General features: G+C 33.1%; 1 protein-coding gene across 2 annotated transcripts; it reads right to left on the bottom strand.

The window, feature by feature from the left end:
• Positions 1-40: 40 nt before the first annotated feature.
• On the bottom strand, positions 41-17,857 carry LOC106061869 (adenylate kinase 7-like). Of its 2 annotated transcripts, XM_056023342.1 has the most exons (18): positions 17,714-17,857; positions 16,269-16,436; positions 15,836-15,944; positions 15,475-15,569; positions 14,205-14,219; positions 13,190-13,300; positions 12,344-12,427; positions 8,887-8,972; positions 8,649-8,739; positions 8,374-8,451; positions 7,586-7,735; positions 6,561-6,689; positions 5,445-5,688; positions 2,981-3,241; positions 1,932-2,012; positions 1,683-1,822; positions 676-834; positions 41-158 (listed from the first exon to the last, which is right to left on the bottom strand). In XM_056023342.1, exons 1-18 carry the CDS (start codon positions 17,804-17,806, stop codon positions 120-122), a joined length of 2,133 nt encoding a protein of 710 aa, XP_055879317.1. In that variant the 5' UTR covers positions 17,807-17,857; the 3' UTR covers positions 41-119. The 2 variants fall into 2 exon arrangements, with proteins under 2 accessions (XP_055879317.1, XP_055879318.1); XM_056023343.1 differs by lacking the exon at positions 14,205-14,219.
• Positions 17,858-19,438: the final 1,581 nt, after the last annotated feature.

Here is a 19,438-nt window from a genome sequence, read left to right as displayed (position 1 = left end):
AACAGATACTTATAGTAAAACACAACATAACACAATGAGACATGTTTTCAGACATTAGTATTTGCTTGTTTAATGATGATGGTAGTCAGATTAAGAGAATTTGAGGATCCAAGATGACTCTAATCAATTTGTGGATTGTGTTGAAATAAGTATTCAGCCTGAAAATATAATTTAAAAAAATGAATATTATGTTTTATACTTTATTACTATGCATGCTATGCCAATTTACCAGTAACTTAAATTTATTAACTTTATTTTTACAATAACAAATCATCTAACGGGCTTATATATGCTACATACCAAAAAATGTAACATTTTGATTAATCTATAATTTCTTTAAGCACAAACTTTTATTCTTTTTGGCACAATAAAATGTTGCCTCAAATTTTTAGAAAATTTTTCCCCCATAAGCAAAACAGAAACAAATGAAAATAACACCAATTGTTATTATTTTTGACAAAACATAATGTGCTTTCATTTATTGTAAGCAAAAATTTTGTAGTAATTCAGGCAAAGTTTATGATTTAGTATAAGTGATTTTACTAGTTTTAAGAACAAACAACAAACACAACCCAGCTTGAGTGGAGATTCAAACTCAAGTCTACTTAATAGGTAGCCAAGAAGTTTATGGATATTTCTTTAGGTAACTGGAAGCAACTAATGAAATCAACTTACAAGATAATCAATGGGATCATCTGGCCTTGTCTTGCAGCAGTCAATGAGAGCTTGAGTCAATGTTGGCATCACATGTTTCATCAGGTAGTTACGCAGGGGGATAGACTGTGCCTCAAGCAGTTCATATTCTTCTCTCTTCACCTCATTAAGCCTAGTGGACTTAGGGAATGGAACACAAGAGATGAAACAAAACAAAATTATTTTATAATAAAACAATCTGGTAGTACTAGGAATTTAAACGGACATTAATTGGTAACATTTTTACTGTAAGTGTGCAGGTATCTTCTAACCGTCAACTTCCTACCTATATGTGTATCAATGTTCGACTTAAAAGTGGTAGTCTTTTTAATATTTTTTTTATACTTTTCAGTCAATTTTGTTTTTCTACAAGTCAGGGCCAAAAGACAGTGATGTGAATGTTGAATTCTAATAAATAAGCCTACCTCACCTTGTTATCAATTTAAACATTCACCATAAATGATTCAGAGCAGAGATACTATAAAAATGAAAGTGCCTTTAACTTGGTCAACAATTGAGTCAACCTTATCTCCCAAAAGGTAGGGGGAGCAACCCAATAAATTAACAACAAATATGTTGATGCTTCAACTTAGAATCCAGGCAAAGATTAATTACAAATAGTTTTCTGGAATTCCGGAGAAGAAAACAGTATATTTTTAATGAATTTGCATAATTAGAAATATCTCAAGAAGATTCAAGAATTAAAAGTATATTCAAGAATCAAAACATATTTTGTTTCATATTACCAAGAAACTTGAGCATTTAAGCATTCTATAACCTTATTGATATTGCCATTAATATTTAAAAGTAGAGGTTGCAGAGATGAGAAAAGTCCTAATAACGAGTATCAGTGATTTTACTATGCAACTATATCAATTTGCAGACGTTTTTATAGGCAATGTTGGTCATTGTGCTTATAATCCCCTAGGCAATGGAACAAAATGCTATTTCAGAGCTTTAGTAAACAAATATAAATGACATTGACCAACCCATTCCTCTTGTCTTCTTCGCCTTTCCTGAAGTTCTTCAGCTTCTCTTCTAGCTTTTTCTTCTTTCTCTTCTGTTTCTCTTTTCTCTCTTTGCTCTTCTTCTATTCTTTTCATTTCCTCTAACTCTTCAGGTGTAGGCCCTGCATACAAAATTCAGATGTTTGCATTTGAATGATGCTAAGATTTAAGAAATACATTAAGCACATAGCAGATCATCAAAGAAAACAAATGAGATGTGCATCAACTTACCATAGTTTCTGGGACTGCCAAAAATTTTTCTAATTTTTTCTACCGTGTCTTTCATCATTTCTGAAGTATCTTTATTAACATCTGGAGAAAAATTATTATTATAATAATAATTTAATTTATTTTAGTGCTGTTAACAAACAAAATAAAGGCTCCAGGCGCTGAGATAACATTACAAACATAGACACGAGAGCTAAAAAGAAAAACTAATCTAAAAAAGTTTTAAACAGATAGGTCTCCTATATACATGAACTAAGTCAATCACAAAGACTTAAATAACATTAATTAATAGATAATATTGGTTCACATACAGAGCATATATTAAGTTGTGAGCTAATATTCTAATTTTGAGCTGCCAGCACAAACACAAAGTAAGCAGGATAACTACCATTTAACAAATCACATTCACAGCAATACTGTCATTCTGAGAGATTCAAATAAGAAACAAAGATAAGAAATAAAAAGAAATAAAATTGACTTTGTGCACTAACAAAAAGGTTTAGAAGACCAATGATTATCTATATATACAGAAAGGGGGGGGGGCATAAAGATTTCCCATATTTTAAATGAATCTAGAAAAAAATGCTTATATTTCTGAAAAGCACATAAAATATTTTTATTTTAATGTGTTTTAAAAATGAGATTCCAGTCTGGTACAGATGCTTACTGACATAGAACAAAGCATTACTATCATAGGTATGTTGTTTTTTTCATTATGTGCTTCAATAAAACCACAATGCTAAGCATGATGGGTTGTGAAAAAAACTGAAAAATTTTTATAATTAAAAATTGTTGAACCTAGCATACCAAATGAAACCTTCCTTGCCTCTACAGCACATAAAATGCCCACTCCAAATGTGGGAGATTTTCAGACCCTTTTAAAGATCTCCTCTTACTAAAGCTCTATAGGTGAGTTTAAGACCAAATGATGCAATAAATGTATCAATCCTCAATCAAAGCCTTCATAACAACTATGCTATACAAATACAATAAGGGTAACAGAACATTTTTATTTTCAATAAAAAAATATCCAAATGAACAATGTTGATTACCAATTTTCTCTGGATGAAATTCCAGCTCATCAAAATAGTTCAGCACAGTTTCATCATCTGAGTTCTGAGTCCTGTACTCCAAGAGACGCCGGATGAGCTCTTTCTCTGTGTTGTGGGTTCCATTAACAACAGACTCAGGCAGGTTCATGACTCGGTTCTTTAGAAAGTCATCTGTGGCCTCAAGGCAAATTACAAACTCAGGCATGATCTGTTTGTTGTAGTTTCTGGCTCCTCCTTCACCCTCTTCTTCTTCTTCTTCACCTAGAAATTGAAAGAGTAATAACAATTAATCTTTTTTTCAAGTAAAGTAAAGTAGTTACAGACAGCGTCCAGCTATCCAAATTATGTTGGAAACAAATTATGCTAACATGATATATCTGTTCATCAAGTGTTATTAGGAAAACATATTGTTACGTATTTCTGAATCTTCTGGCTAAATGTATTAGTAGGCACACAAATAAAAACACTGCAAAGAAATTGACGACTCAACTTTCAGTTTCATATAACTTTAATGACTATTAACTCTAACAATTCGTCACTGTAACATGTAGCATAGAAGACTGTACAATATCTGTCAGTTTACAGTTAGCTATACTTCGTTGCAATTCATCTCTTCTCAACTTGCATCGAGCCGTATTCCACAGAACAGACCAACGACACACTTCCAAGTGTCGCTCCAGGTCTCCCAAAGCTGAACCAAGTCGTACTCAAGTCTAACGAATCAGAGCCGCACACGTCTTACATCGACTGTATCAACTGTAATGGCTCAAGTCCACTGTAGTTCACTGTATAGACTTTAACGACAGTAGTCCACTCCAGTTAACTCTAATCTAGTTAACTTGCATCGAGTCGTACACATTTCCCTTCCACTAGAGCCGCACACGTCTTACATTGTCTGTATCGACTGTAATGGCTCACTCACGACTGACTTTCACATTAACTCTCTGGCTTGTATAGAGTCCCTAATCGCTCCTCCAAAGTTGTACAAACACTGCTAGTATCATCTGGAACAACAGGTGGGGAAACGTCACATCCTGTCCTTGTTTTTACATGTAGATTCCACAGAACACCCGCTGCAGTGTCATCAAGCCGGGGTCACATGTAGTGACCTCTATCTGTCACTGTTCATTAGTAACTGCCCCCTACTTAGATCTGTTCGTTCCTTGGAACAACACGTGAGGACACGTCACATCCTGTCTTTGTTTATACATGTAGATTCCAGAGAACACTCGCTGCTGTGTCATCTCGCGGGGGTCATACGTTGACCTCTACCTATCATTGTTCATTTGTAACAATATTCTCTACCTAATTCAATACATTAGAGCTAAAGATACCGTCAAATAAATAACAAGTACAAATATAAAAAACTAGCATTACATGTCGGCTTTGCCTGTTGCTGGCTATATATATTGTTATTATGGCCAGAACGTTCCCCCTCCTTCCTTTTTTTTTTGCACTTCCAATAAAATGTCCTGCATTGTAAAGATCCTCCTAGCACACTTTTTGAACCTATGAATTCTTCTCTGGAATGCATCAAAATGCAGGAGTGAAAAAAATAAATATTTTTTTTGTTAAAAAACTTGCAGCACTCAACTTCTTACAGGGGAAACTTTTATGTTACAAATTACATAAACAAATGTTAAAATGTTATTTAACCTTGGTTAGGCCAATAATAGAATATGCATCCTCCGTTTGGGACCCCTCAACTTCAAGAAAACATTAAGAAACTGGAACATACACAAAATAGAGCAGTGAGATTCTTAACAAATGAATATTCACACTTGACTAGAGTAACACTTTTAGTGAAATCACTAAATTTAGAAAGCCTTCAGGACAATGGACTCAAAAGTAAAGTAGAAATTATACATAAAACACTGAACCATAATTTTCAAATACAAAAACAAAATTTAATAAAATACTCTGAAAGACACAAAGATAAAGGCACATTCCTCATCCCATATGCTTGGACAAATTTGTACAAATATTCCTTCTTCCCTAGTGCTATTAGAGCATGGAATGGGTTGCCTGAGCTAGCCAGGAAAACCAGTGACTTGGCAGAATTTAAGTCATTGGTTAATATGCATGACTAAATGCATGACGCGTAGGACGTAATCATCTTCTTTTTTGAAGTAACGTCTGTATTATATAAGATAAGATAAGATACAAACAAAAAAATAAATAAGTGGCTGTCAACTAATATCTTTAGTAAAATAAGTTTCCATTTCAGACCTTGCAATCTATTGAGCAGATGATGTAAAGGTCATCTGTTTCCAGAGTTAACTAGGGTGCCATGTGACCAGCACAACAACCAACCACCTGTACTTTTCCCAACTAAAGTCAGTTAGAGTTGGTTGGATTCAGGGATACCCTAAAATCCCAAAATTCAAAATCCCAGTCTTCACAGACATTCAAACCCAGGAACCCAGGTTTGGAAGCAAAGCAATTAACCACTCTAATCACTTACTCAAAAACAAATCCCTGGCCTGAGCAATTGTCTTGGGGAAACCATCCAAGATGAAGCCTTGATTCTGACAAGGCATGGACTTGAGCCGGTCACGAAGGAATCGAATGATAAAGTGATCATCGATGCGCCCATTGTTATTCTCCTGGCTTTCTTTGATCTGATCTAGCAGGTCCTGGGCCTCTTGAGCTGAGTTATCAGTGTCTTCCTCCATGTCTTCCTCATTGGTCCTATTGGCTTTGGTTTTCTACAAGAATAACACAATAGACGAATGTCACACAAACATTAAAAAAAAAGTTCCCCTTTCAGACCTTGCAATCTATAGGGCAGATGATGTAAAGGTCGTCTGTGGCCCACGGTTAATGAGGGTGTTGGGGCCAGCACAATGACCAACTGCCTTTACTTTTCTCCAAATTATGTCAGGTACCCATTAGATCTAGGTGGACTTAGAGGCACCCAAAGATCCTAAAATAAAAATCCTAGTCTTCACTGGGACATCAAACCCAGGACCCCCGGTTCAGAAGCCAAGTGCTTTACCACTCAGCCACTGCGCCTCCTCACACAAACATGCTTCTACAAAAAATGCACCACCACAATTTTTAAAAATTGTGTTTACCTTTATTCAAAAAGTTTCTTTTTTCTATATACAACAACTAATATTGTAATGAAATAAAACAGAAAGAACATTCATAATTTAATATATATGTTGAGCCTCTAACAGGACTAATGCTTTCAGAAGGCAGGCCCTTGCTATTAGTGTTTGCATTATATACTGTTTTAATACATTTACCTCTCATGTCACTCTAAATTTTTCTCATGAAAGTATGACAATGTAATGGACCTATATAAAAGTATGACAATATAATGGACCTAAATAAAATTATGACAATGAAAATGACTTATATGATATCATGACAATGTAATGAACTTGTATGAAAGTATGAGAATTTATAAATTACCTATATGAAATTATGACAATGTAATGGACTTGTATGAAAGTATGACAATTTAAATTACCTCTATTTGAAATTATGACAATTTAAATTACCTATATGAAAGTATGACAATGTAATGGATCCATCTGAAGGTATGATAATGTTATGGGCCAATAAAACTCACCAAGTTCTCTAGCTCCTCATCAATGACATTCTTGATTAGTATATGATGTAGTTTGAATAGGTCACACAGCTGCTTAGCAACAGTTGTCTTTCCTGAAGCAGGGGGACCAAGAATGGCAGCTCTGAGAGGCTAAATACAATAATAAATGCCATCTATATTATAACAGTGTCAATAAAACCAATTAAAAACAATATGTAGTGAAAATGTAGTAATTTAAATCCAAAATAAAAATGTAACCACAAAATGAAGCAACAAACTTTTGTTGCCACCACTAAAAATAATATAAACATAGGAACATGAATGCAATATTTCAAAAGACACTTACACCATTCCAAGAACATAGATTATGTCTTGAAACAGGAGACAAAAAGATGCATATATCATTTACACTATATCAGAATACAATTTCAGTGACATATATTTTATATTGTTTTTTAATTCATTTTATGGCTACACTAAACCTGATCTAAAAATATTTAAAATTGCCATCTTATTTAAATGTTGTCATAAAAATATAAAGCTTTGTTAACAATTTTTTTTTTCAATTGTTTTTGTCTAGTGCATCTTTCATGCTAAAGCATGCTCAGTGGGCTCTGGTTCAACCTCTAATGGACATATGGGGGGAACGCTGAATATGGGAGAAGTTTTCCTAGCCGCAGTTAGGTGTTAAGCCAATACAATTCAGCTTGAGTTGGGATGTGAACTTCAGCGCCCCTTGATAGGTAGCCACGCAGTTCCTGACACTCAGTCAGATGTCCCATTTAATTTCTATGTTATTGTTAACAAATTTTAAGCAAGTAATAGGGAATCCTTTTCTAACATTATAGTCTAAATGAGAATAAAAACTTAAGAAAAGCAATTCTATTATAAGGCCCAAGGATATTGTAGTGTCTAAGCAACCAAGAGTAGCTGCCTGGTCATGTGGTATGTGCTTTGAGCTTTCAACTCTGATGGAATGTTTGTAATATGTAAAACAAAATGAACACACACAAAAAAAGTAAGAAAACTTTCAAGCCTTTAACTACCTGAAGACTTCTTGTGTCTTTAAATTCTTTGACAATGCTGGTGATGTTTTCAATCAGGCCTTGCTCTGAAACCCAGTTTACACGCATGCTTTCTTTAACAAAGACAGCATCCATTCTCAAATTTACAAGCAGCATGTCAAAATCAGCTTGCTAGAGAAATGTTTATAAACAGATTTTTTAAAATAGGGTTGGGTTTAAAAAAAAATAAAAATAAATAAACTTGTTATTGCAAGTGTTATTAAATTATATTCCAATCATCTATTTTTATGATAACTATTTAAACAAAGCTGGCTGGATAAAAGAATGGATCAGCCTCTCTCTCCTGCTAAAAACAGTTGCTGACAGAGAAAAGTGGAGGGATTTGGTTACACAAACTGTCACAAAAGTCAAGGGACAGATGATGAAGATTTAAATATACTGTGTGTATACTTAAATTTAGAACTCATCAATTAAAATGTGACTTTCTTGGCGATTCTCAAAAGCGTTAATTAAGTAGAATTTTTTAAAATTCTTCCTATTATCTATTTTCATAGTTAGTTAATGTAGAAACATGTATTCTATCAAAATCCAATTAGAATCATGCTGGTGAAAAAAAAGGCCAATCTTTTATAATAGATACATCTACTATGAATGTGTTAGTTTACTCTTAAGAAACTTTTTAAAACATGATGCCGATAAGACAAGCATTTATATAACTGTAGAGTAATTTTTTTATGAGCAAAGATAGTCTATTAAAAAAAACAAATAAGACAACCAAATGTTGGCTAGTAAAAGAAACTACTGCATACCTCAATGTCTTTGCTCAGCAAAGCTTCCTCCTTTGTAATATACTTCACTTTACCAGATCCTAAGTTCTGACTCACAGTCTAAACAAAAAAAAATCAACATTAATAATTAATTGACAATAAAACTACAACATGGGTAATATAATTAGCTTCATTTTTTATATGGTGTGACCACCAAAAAAAAATTACATATTATTTCCCACCCGTTTCACATTATCTACAGCAATTCTCAAAGACAAATTGAATTTAACTTTGTAACAAAAAAGAATTATGTTTACCTTGACAATATCTTCCAATGTAGTTTGAGCATCATCTTTGGCAATAATATATCTGACTTTAGGTTTGGCGTCAATAACATTCTGGATGATTCTGTCATACAAAATACAAAGATAATTGCTAAATCTTTTTGTTAGATCATTCAGAATATCTTTTTATAACTACTTTATTTGATTATCAGCTAATTAATATTGCACTAAAACAAAGAACAAAGAAATCATCTCAAGTTTAGTTTCTTACGATGCTAAATCCTTAATATGGATAGTTGGTACAATATTTTTTCCATCGCCAAAGCACTGTAGGAACTGAGCATTGTGCCAGGCAGACTAAACAGAATAGAAATATTACAAAAAATATATTGAAAAAATATATCTATTTATTAAAAAATTAAACACAGGAGTAGAGTGATACATTATAGAGCTGAGGTAAAGAGCCAAATTAAAAAAGAATTTAAAAGTGTTTTTTTTTTTACATCTAATCCTTAAATGTAGATTTGATTTCCACCCCTCCTGTAAATTATTCAATTTGTCAAGAAAATTGCATCATTACCTTTTTTTACATTATTACACAGATTAAAAAAAACAAATAACATCTGGATATTGATGCTATTTAAACAATTACAAAGGCCTGGACTCTTCTGCACCGGCTAGCAGGAAAGAAACAAATAACTAACCCCCAAAGGCACTGACGACATAATAACAGAAAACCTTAAAAAGGCTGAAACCTTCAATAAATATTTTGCCAGCATTAACAAGTCAAAGCCAAGAAAACAACTGGACCAGGCCTTTAGTAATATCTTAAAGAAAGAAGAAAAAGCTCCAACAGTCAACTGTCAGATCTTTGACAATCCCTTCACTCTACATGAGCTCAATACTGCCCTAAAAAGCCTCAAGTCAAGAAAATCCCCTGGACCCGATAGAATAACAAATGAAATGATTCGGGGACTAGGACCACAGGCCCAAAACTGTATACTTAACTTTATCAACCATACATGGAAAAATGGAGACATACCACAGGAATGGAGAACTGCAAACAAAATACCCATTTTAAAGAAAAATAAACCACCCAAAAAGTTATAGACCAATATCTAACATCCAAAATTGGCAAAATGGCAGAAAAAATTATCAATAACCGACTTTATTGGTGGCTAGAAAGTACTTGCTCACTCCACAATGCACAAGCTGGCTTCAGGAAAGCAAGTAGAACAGAAGACCACCTCTTTCATTTTATCCAGGACACAGTAGAAGGGTTTCAAGAAAACAAGCACACTACAGCAGTATTTATAGATTTGCAGCAAGCCTATGATAGAGTGTGGAGAAAAGGTCTATTTTTGAAGATGAAAAAAATGGGCATCCATGGAAAAATGTACAGCTGGATCAGGGCATTCTTAAAAAACAGAACCATCCAAACCCGATTCGAAGGTGCCATCTCTAGTAAAAAAGTTTGGAAGAAGGACTACCACAAGGTTCAGCCCTTAGCTGCACTCTCTTTCTAATCTTCATGAATGACCTCCCGGACCTCATTTCGGTCAATAAGGCACTTTATGCAGACGACCTTTTAATTTGGACTACAGAGAAATATCCAGTGCTGACTAGATCCAAACTAAATAGAGCCCTCACAACTATCTCCACATATTCAAAATTATGGAAAATGGAAATAAAGAAAAGTCAGTTTATTCAATCTTTAGCCACAGCAACAAAACAGCAAAAAGAAACTACATCCTAAAAATAGACTCACAGCCAATAAATAAAGAAGAAAATCCAACATATCTTGGTGTAAAACTAGACCAAAGACTGTCTCTAAAACACTTTATGGCAGATTTAAAAGAAAAAGCATCACAAAGATTAAACATAATAAAACACCTAGCAGGAACATCCTGGGGAGCTGAAAAGAAAACCTTAAGACAGTTATACACTGGATACGTCAGATCTGTAATGGATGACTGTCTCTGCATACAAGTAGGTGCCAACAAAACCTATCAATCATCATTAGATACAATCCAAAACCAAGCCTTGCGGCTAATTAGTGGAGGTATGAGAACTACTCCCACAGGAGCCTGTGAAATAGACTCCAATATTGAACCTCTTAAGTTAAGGCGCAACAGAGCAGCATTAGAAGCTATTGAGAGATACAGAAGGTTGGAGGACGATCATCCAAATAAATTACTAACACAGAGAAATAGGAAAAACAACCAAAAAAGCAAAGGACTCTGGTCCAACTTACTGACGAACTAGCCCTAAAACACCACCTACCCAATAACAGAGAAAAAATTACCAGATTTTCAAACATTACACCCGGACTAAACTACAAACAACCAACCATCAAAACACATTTACTAAATAACACCTTAACAAAAGAATCAAATCCACTGGGTTCAAAGTAGGCACGCTTGAAACAATTGAAAGCTATCAAAAAACAGCTATCCATATTTATACAGACGGATCGTCTTTCAAAGCCACCATCAATGCTGGTCTTGGTGCCTTCCTGGTCTTCCCTAAAAATAAACACTTTGAGATAAGCGCACCCTGTGGCGATTACTGCTCAAACTTCCAAGACGAAATTGAGGCAATTACCATGGCACTACAGACAGTGGAAAACAAATTATATGAAGGAGTGCAACCACCTTCAGATATTGTTGTCTTTACAGACTCCCAATCTACTCTGCAAGCACTTAACAGCAGCACCTCAAACAGCCCAAGAGAGTTGACAACTCATTGTGATAATCCATCAGATGATATCAAAATTAAATATCAAATCACACTACAGTGGATCCCTGGACACATTGGCATCATGGGAAATGAAAAGGCAGGTAAGCTATCAAAGGCAGGTTCATCTATGGAACAACCAGATAGACCTGTTAACTACCTCACCCTAAGGTCAATGTTATTCAACAATCACAAAGAGGAGTGGCTCAACCAATAGGCATCAGGAAACACAGGCAGAGCCATGTACAAAGAAATGACTACGCCTAACAAACTGGACAGTATTAACTTCCTCCCCCGCAAAGAACAATCTACAATCTTCCAACTAAGAACAGGACACACACAACTATTAAATTACCACCTGAACAAAATAAACTCCACACAACTCCCCCTTTGCAGACACTGCGCCCACCCCTTTGAAACCGTAAACCATATCCTCTTTGAATGCCCCTCCCTAATCCACCTTAGGCAGACCCTACTTCCACTAAAGCCCAACATAACCAACACCCTGTACGGCAGTGCTGAACAACTGAAGAAAACAGCACATTTTTTTTCCTTGGCACAGTCTGCAAAAGAGCTCACAGCTCAGCAGCAATAAAGCTGGCTAGAAGAAGAAGAAGAAACAATTACAAAGTTTGTGGAGCTGCTCAGAAAAATGACAACACTCAGAACTGAACTACAGAGATAAAAGACAACTTCCATACACCCAAATTTTTTTTTTTCATTTGTCTAATTAATCTTTCAACCAATGTGTCCTGTCAGGATTTGGTTGGAAGCAGTTAAGAAATGTGAAAAAAGAAGTACTTAATTTATTTTTTCTTAAAATTAAGCTAAAAAGTGTGACATTTCTTATACTCAAAAGTAAATATTTAAATATAAAAAGATGTTGCTGAAAGCACTGATTTCTGTAGCTTTACAGGAGCATTAATATTATTTTTGTGTCTTAACTTTGAGTCACATTTTCTTAGATAAAAAAGACAACTTGAGAGAATTACCTTGAAAAGATAATGAAATATATTCTCTTCAGCACCATAAGTCAAGCCAGAGCAAACTACATAAGTCACTAATTTGGACTTATTCTGAAAGAGAAAATAAAAACATTATGTAACTATCATTGAAGGCATGGTTTAAGAAATATAAGTCAAATCTTGGTTGATTTTTCTTCCTCATCAATCCATTAGGATTTTGGACAGAAGGAGCACCACACATAATCTGTTGGCCATCTCTCTCCATTCCTATCTGTCTTTGCCAGGGTGAGTCTCTTTCATTCTCAATCATGTCCATTCCTAAATTTTGTATTTCTATTGTCTGCCTCTCCTTCTTTTCTCTGAAACTGCTCCCTGCAGGAAAGTCTTTGTATGTGATACTTATAGTGGCCAGAAAGTCACCATGACCAAAGATCAGTATGATTTATGTGTCAAGTGCTATGCCTTTGTCTTTCCAAATTATTTTGAACTTTGCAATTGCTGCTATGTGCTATTCTAGCTAGTAGTTCAGGTCCTGTTCCTTTGTTTGAGCACTAAGCTACTTAAAACTTTTGACACTTGTCAGTTTTTGCCTCTAACCCTGATGTTCATTCTAAAGCTTTGTTCACTGTTTGATGTAATGTGAGTTTTTACAAGGTGTTTTACAAGGTTCTCCTCTAAATAATTACCCTAGTAATTCAACACAGTTGCCTCTCTTACCAACAACAATAATAAAACACACATTTGTTTACATTAATTTGAATGTGTTTTTATTTGATTACAGAAGAAAATCTTACTATTTTAAAGAAAATCTTACTATTTTAAAGAAAATCTTACTATTTTAAAGAAAATCTTACTATTTAAAGAAAATCTTACTATTTTGCCCAGCTTGATAACAGTTTTTTCAGCACTTATGTGTTCTTTAAAGTTTGGATGAGGTTTTCTTCTCCTGTAGTCATCTTCAGTAAATGGAATTTCAGGATCATCCTAGAATAAAAAGAGAAATATTCATAAAATAATTTACTCAAAGTAAAAAATGTAAATAATAAATATAGGGAAAAAATGAATACGTTTTTACAAATTTCATCAAATGAACTCAATGAAAGGAAATAGCAAAATAGCAATGTGTAGGTCACTGGATCAAACATTCAACATTTTGTTTTTGAGAAGCTGGGAGGGGGAGAGTAAGAGGTAGTTCTCATCATTTGTGATGGAACTCTTGTAATTTATAAGATAGAGATGAATTACAGAATATTTTACTGTCCTTTTTATGACCACTTGACATTAACTGGTATCAAATTGTTTCATTTTTTTAACTGGCCATTAATATATATATATATGGGTATATACTTCAGAACTAACGTATAATATAGGACTGCAAAATGTATATTACATTTTAAAAGTAAGTTAAAAGCTGGAGACGCTGTATTTTGTCCAACAAAATGTGTCTCTTTAGTACAGAAACTTTAAAAAAGATAGTCATGTTTGAGCAATTATAGTAACTTACAAATATTAATATTGAAGTCAATAGGCTGATAGTTCAAAATTATTTTATAATTTTATTTAAAAAAAAAAAAAAAGATGAACGAAAAAAACACACAAAAAAAACGCCTCTAAATTGAAAATAAAATAAACATAACAATGATAGCAACCTTTTCTCTAAGTCAAAACTTACTGAAATATGTTCAAATTACATTTTCTCAATTAATTTATGTGATTTATAAAAATGATAAAGAAACCTAAATTCATTTAGTGCTTGTGAAAGCTAACATAAAACAATAAAGTGTAGCATCTCAAATGATTCAACAAAATGTATTTCCAAATTAAAAAGTGAAAATAACCAAACCATTGAGAACGTAATGTGCAATTCATAATAAGCTCAAATACATACGATTTCATTGCCTTCCTATTGCAACAGTTTAAGAAAGAGATGATAATGAAATAAATTCTATTTACATTTGTATATTTAAGAAGAGTACTTCAAATATATAATGTATACATTTAGCCAACAAAACAAAATCAGGGGAGATGAGTGAGAGAAGAGGAGGAAACTAAACATTAAGGTTTCCACTCCCACCTGTTTTTTTCCTGGTTCTGTAGCTTGAATTAGAGTTCTTGATAAGCTATACATGTATATAAATATATATAGCAGAACACCACAAGCCACATATTAATTTCCCAAGAGTGTTGCTATCTTTGGCATTAGCAAAAAATTCTACGAAAAAAGGCAAGGAGATGAAAAATGCTGGCCAGAATTTAAAACAAGTAATTGATGCTGATTCTGTTTCTTTATATATCTTCAATTTCTAATATTTTTGCTGGTAGTTAATACATCATTTTCTCAGTATTTTTATTTCTTTTGTTAGCATCTAAGGAGTAGTAGTCATATTTTGACTTTGATCCCTATTGACACTCAAGGTTTATCAATTTAAACATCTACTAGGTGGCCAAGTAGTAAAGGGCTTGGACTCAGGATTGAGAGGTCTTGGGTTCAAATCTCAGTGAAGATGGGGGTTTTTTAGCTTTGGGATACCGCCTAGCTGTGATGGGTACCTGACATAATTTAAGTTGGATGAAGTAAAGGCATTTGGTCATTGTGCATGTCACATGTAAAGTAAAGTAAAGTTCCCCTTTCAGACCTTGTGGTCTATAGGGCAGATGATGTAAAGGTCATCTGTTTCTGTGGCCTACGGTTAACAAGGGTGTCATGTGGCCAGCACAATGACCAACCGCTTTACGTTTTCCTAACTAATGTCAGGTACCCATTAGAGCTGGGTGGACTCAGAGGTGCCCGAAATTAAAAATCCAAGTCTTCACCAGGATTTGAAACCCGGTCCCCGGTTCAGAAGACAAGTGCTTTACCGCTCAGCCACCGCATGCCACATGAGACCCTCATAAACTGTTGGCCATAGAAACAGATCCCCTTACACCATTATCTGTTAGGGCTACTTAACATATTTTACATCAACATCTCCTTATTGTTCGAAATTAGTAGTTTTGGGCTTGATTTATCTAAAGAAGAAAATAGAAGTATAGGCCTAAGTAGAATATGTTGAAAAAAAAAAAAACAACAGGCTTGCCATTGGTTTGTTAAATCTAATGGCTATGGAATAAACTACTATGAGAAAACAACAACAGTACACATAAATAAAATATCTTACTGGATCAAGAGGCTTGCTTTTTGCCCATGTCATGCAAGTTGAAATTAGGATGAATACTTTTGACTTGTCTATTTTATCCATATCAGAATTCAATTCTGAGGAATAATAAAGAAATAGACTTGATATCAAACAGTAAAATTTTAAATAAAATGACTTTTATTATTCAGAAGGGGCAAAGAAAGTGTTTTAGTGAAGGCAAATAAGAAAAAAAAAAGATGGATAGATACTATTAAGGTTTGAATCCACCTATTACAGGATGGAGTAAATGACTTTTTCCAAACAAACCCCGACTACCTAATAACACAAGAATAATTGAATGAGTATGAGTATATTAAATATTTCTTGTCAATATGGTTTGTACCTGATACAGCCCACACAGCCTCATCAATCTGATCAGGGTCTTCAGTGATGTCATAGATAATAATATCACATTCAACAAGATACTCATACAGTTGGTCTTTGTTTTCATACTGTTTAAAAATGAGGAGAATAAAGTTTAGATTTAAATTGAAGAATTTATACAATTCTGACATTGCTGTTCAAAGTTTTTTTCAAAACACTCAGATATTATAATAATAATAAAAAAAAAAAATATAATGGTTTAGATAAAAATAGTTTAAAATCATTTCTTGCAGTTTGCACCTTTTCCAAACACTCGACAATGTTATGCAAAGAAAAAAACAGGACAGGAAATTAATTAAATTGCCATTGAAGCTCACATTTTTAAAAAAGACTTTCTGCATCCTTGCTACTATCAAAGGTTAAGAATGTATTATTTTATAGGTAAATTGTACCATTATTATCTCTTTGGCAAAATCGGGCTTAGGTTTTTCCTTGTCTTTGAGTGTCCCAACAATTTCAAAGCAACCTTCTTTCATTTTATCTGTTACTGAAGTAACTGAATGGTCATCTTCTTCCTCAACTTCCTCCAAGCTAGCTCCTACCACACATCTTGATAAATACTGAAAAAAAAAGATACAAAAGAAATGTAAAGAACATCTCACTTAACTTTTTTGTTTTTGTATCTTCAAAAGTTCGGGAATGCAGATTTAAAAAAAAAAAAGTTATATAGCCTAAAGGCTTACATATGTGTAGATTTAGCCTATTCCTAATAAATATAGCTATATGGCAATAGGTATAATAAGCAGTTTGATATCAGCCAGTGCAATAGGCAGAAATATATAAATTTTCTCGCATCAACAAATTCTTTTACTTTTGTTTTGCATTATTAATCTAAAATTATTGTAATGATTTTGATAATAACATTATATTAAGTGTTTTCCATGATAACTGTATTATGTGAAATGAGAAATTATAATATTTCTAGAGTGTGTGTCTAAGTTATTACAGTGTTGGCTTGCTTTTACTGGATTTCAATTGAGAAATGAATATGGATTTTATTAATTATATCCCTATTTAAAAAAAAAATTATTTAAAAAAATGCAAGCTACTTAAATAACTTCAATTGTGTCAAAATTTATTTGGAAAAGTCTTACAGAGATTTTCCCAGCTCACTCTTCACTTTGCCATTGTTGTACAATTGTACATAGGTGCAATTGATGGATTTAAGAGTCTGTTATTTTGATTTTTTAAAATTCTGCCTATTATATCTATCTACGGAAGACAGATGCTGAATTATTTTTAAACTTTTCTTTTAGGTTTTTATGAGTTTGTAAAATATTTAAAAGATTTAATTACGGTAAATTTAGATACGATCAAGATATCTAGATCTAGAAATTTAAATTTAAAAAAAAAACGAAAAACATCTTGAAAGTAATTTAAACTACTATAATATTGATTCTTGTAACTCTACTGGTAACTTTACCAGTCATTTAGATCTATGGTATAGACTCTAGTATATATAATATATAGTCTACAATACCATAGTATAAAGTTACTCAGTTATAGGCCTAGGCCTAGTATATGATTATAAAATAAAGTTAAAGTTATACTTTAGATCTATACAAGTCACCCTATATAATAGTGACTAGCAGTGCCACAATCAGGCACTGAAGTGGTACTGGTAGATTTGATGAATCTGGAATAGTATCTAAAACTAAAGTAGATAATAATGATATGATATAGATCTATTGATAATAAATAATTGATATATAAATTAAATATATAAAAATATAATAATCATAATCAAATACAGAAGATAATTAACATTTTAAAATGACATAATTTTTAACTTATTTAAAAATATGAACTAGATTAACTCAATTAATAATTTTCTAACCTTTCCTATATTTCTTCCCTGAAAGCTATCCAGGTGGTTTATAAAGATCTTCTTACTCTTTATTTTCTCCGCGGGTTCATCGGCGTTCGCCATTTTGTTTTCGAGTGTAACTAAGAGAAACGAAGATTTCCTCTGCAGCCATGTCTACAAATTCTTTCGCTAACTTACTTTATACTATCGGATTTCTTATTTATTTATTTATTCAGAACTATTGTATCAGCTATAAACATTATAAATGAATAAAAGCTCTAGATAATTAATAAGTTCTTTATATTTACAAAAGTTTATTAGTTAATAGTTATGTTTGTTGATTTAAATATGCCGTCATTTCCTAATATGTTAAAATGATTGCTCCGCTAGTAGACTCCAACTCAATAGAAAGACCGATTCAGTAATAAGAGTAACGCCATTATATTAAGCATGTTATTTATAGGAAAGTGTCGATAGCTAGAATACATATACACACACATATATATATATATATATATATATATATATATATATATATATATATATATATATTATAGCTTTTATATCAATTAAAATCACACTGTTACGATGTTGGGATTTCTTTCACCTGTTTTTCCCAAAGGAATTATCAAATTTAACATTGTCTTTATAAAAAAAACACACACACACACACAAAAAAACAAAAAAACAACTAGATGATAGGCTATATTGTTCTGTAAATTATATACCTAGTCTACCTATAAAGGCAGTGATGCCCAACCTAATTCGACCTGCGGGCCAATTTAATTTCCAATATTCGTGTCGCGGGTCACTTGAACGAAAACATATAAAAGCGAAATGAAATTGACCTGAAACTATTTGATTTGAGATCCATAGATCTGGTACTTACATTAATTAATAGAATATTTGAAGTTAATTTTCTTTTTTAGGTTCAGAAAATGGCTTCGTTTCTCTACATAAAATGTGAGCTTTACCATCCACTCATTTTCTTGTCTCTTTGTGGTAAATATTCCCATCGATTCTCCATGATCTCTAGGCGTAGTTTAACACATTTTTTATTCGCAGCTCAAACCTTGCAAGAATGCCGTCATATTTATTTATAATCTGTTTATATATTTTTTTTAACGGCCACATTTTCTTTACAAATCAAACATGTTGGCTTATTATCATCTTTCACAAGAAAGTGAAGACCTTTTCACTTAAAATGGTAGATTCAACATTCAGAGTTCCATTTAATAAACGCACAAATATTAAGTCATGGTACCTATCCATGAGAGAAAAATTCAGGGCCTTTACGTAGGTAAAGATACATTTTTCACCTTTTTTAATGGTGATTTTCTACACTTTGTGCAGACATATTGGCCCACATTTTGGTCATCATTGTATTAAGGCATGACTAAAATTATGAACGTTTAGATGCCTGGTGCAGTTTCATCTCTTCCTGTCGCTCTAGCTTTTGTTTGTTTTACATTTTTCGAATTTTGCAATCCATATTGAAGATTGATCACATCCAAGCCCAAACTTTCCACAAGATGACGCGGATGACGGTGGGCAGAATTAGAATTGGGGGTCATCGAGACGACAGTCTAGAGCACATTCCACGCGACATAGCAGCCATGCCTCTCTTTTTTTAAATGCGGCTGTATATAGGCCTGGTGTTACATTATCAATTAAGATTTAATTACAACACTGCTGTTTAAGATACAACTCCATTTTATTGTCATGAACTGTAACTGTAGAGACTGTAATACACAC

Source organism: Biomphalaria glabrata, chromosome 3 (assembly GCF_947242115.1).
Source record: "Biomphalaria glabrata chromosome 3, xgBioGlab47.1, whole genome shotgun sequence".
In the NCBI taxonomy this organism is placed as follows: domain Eukaryota; kingdom Metazoa; phylum Mollusca; class Gastropoda; family Planorbidae; genus Biomphalaria; species Biomphalaria glabrata.
Note: the sequence above shows the minus strand (reverse complement) of the source record. Positions and strands in the feature narration are given on the sequence as shown.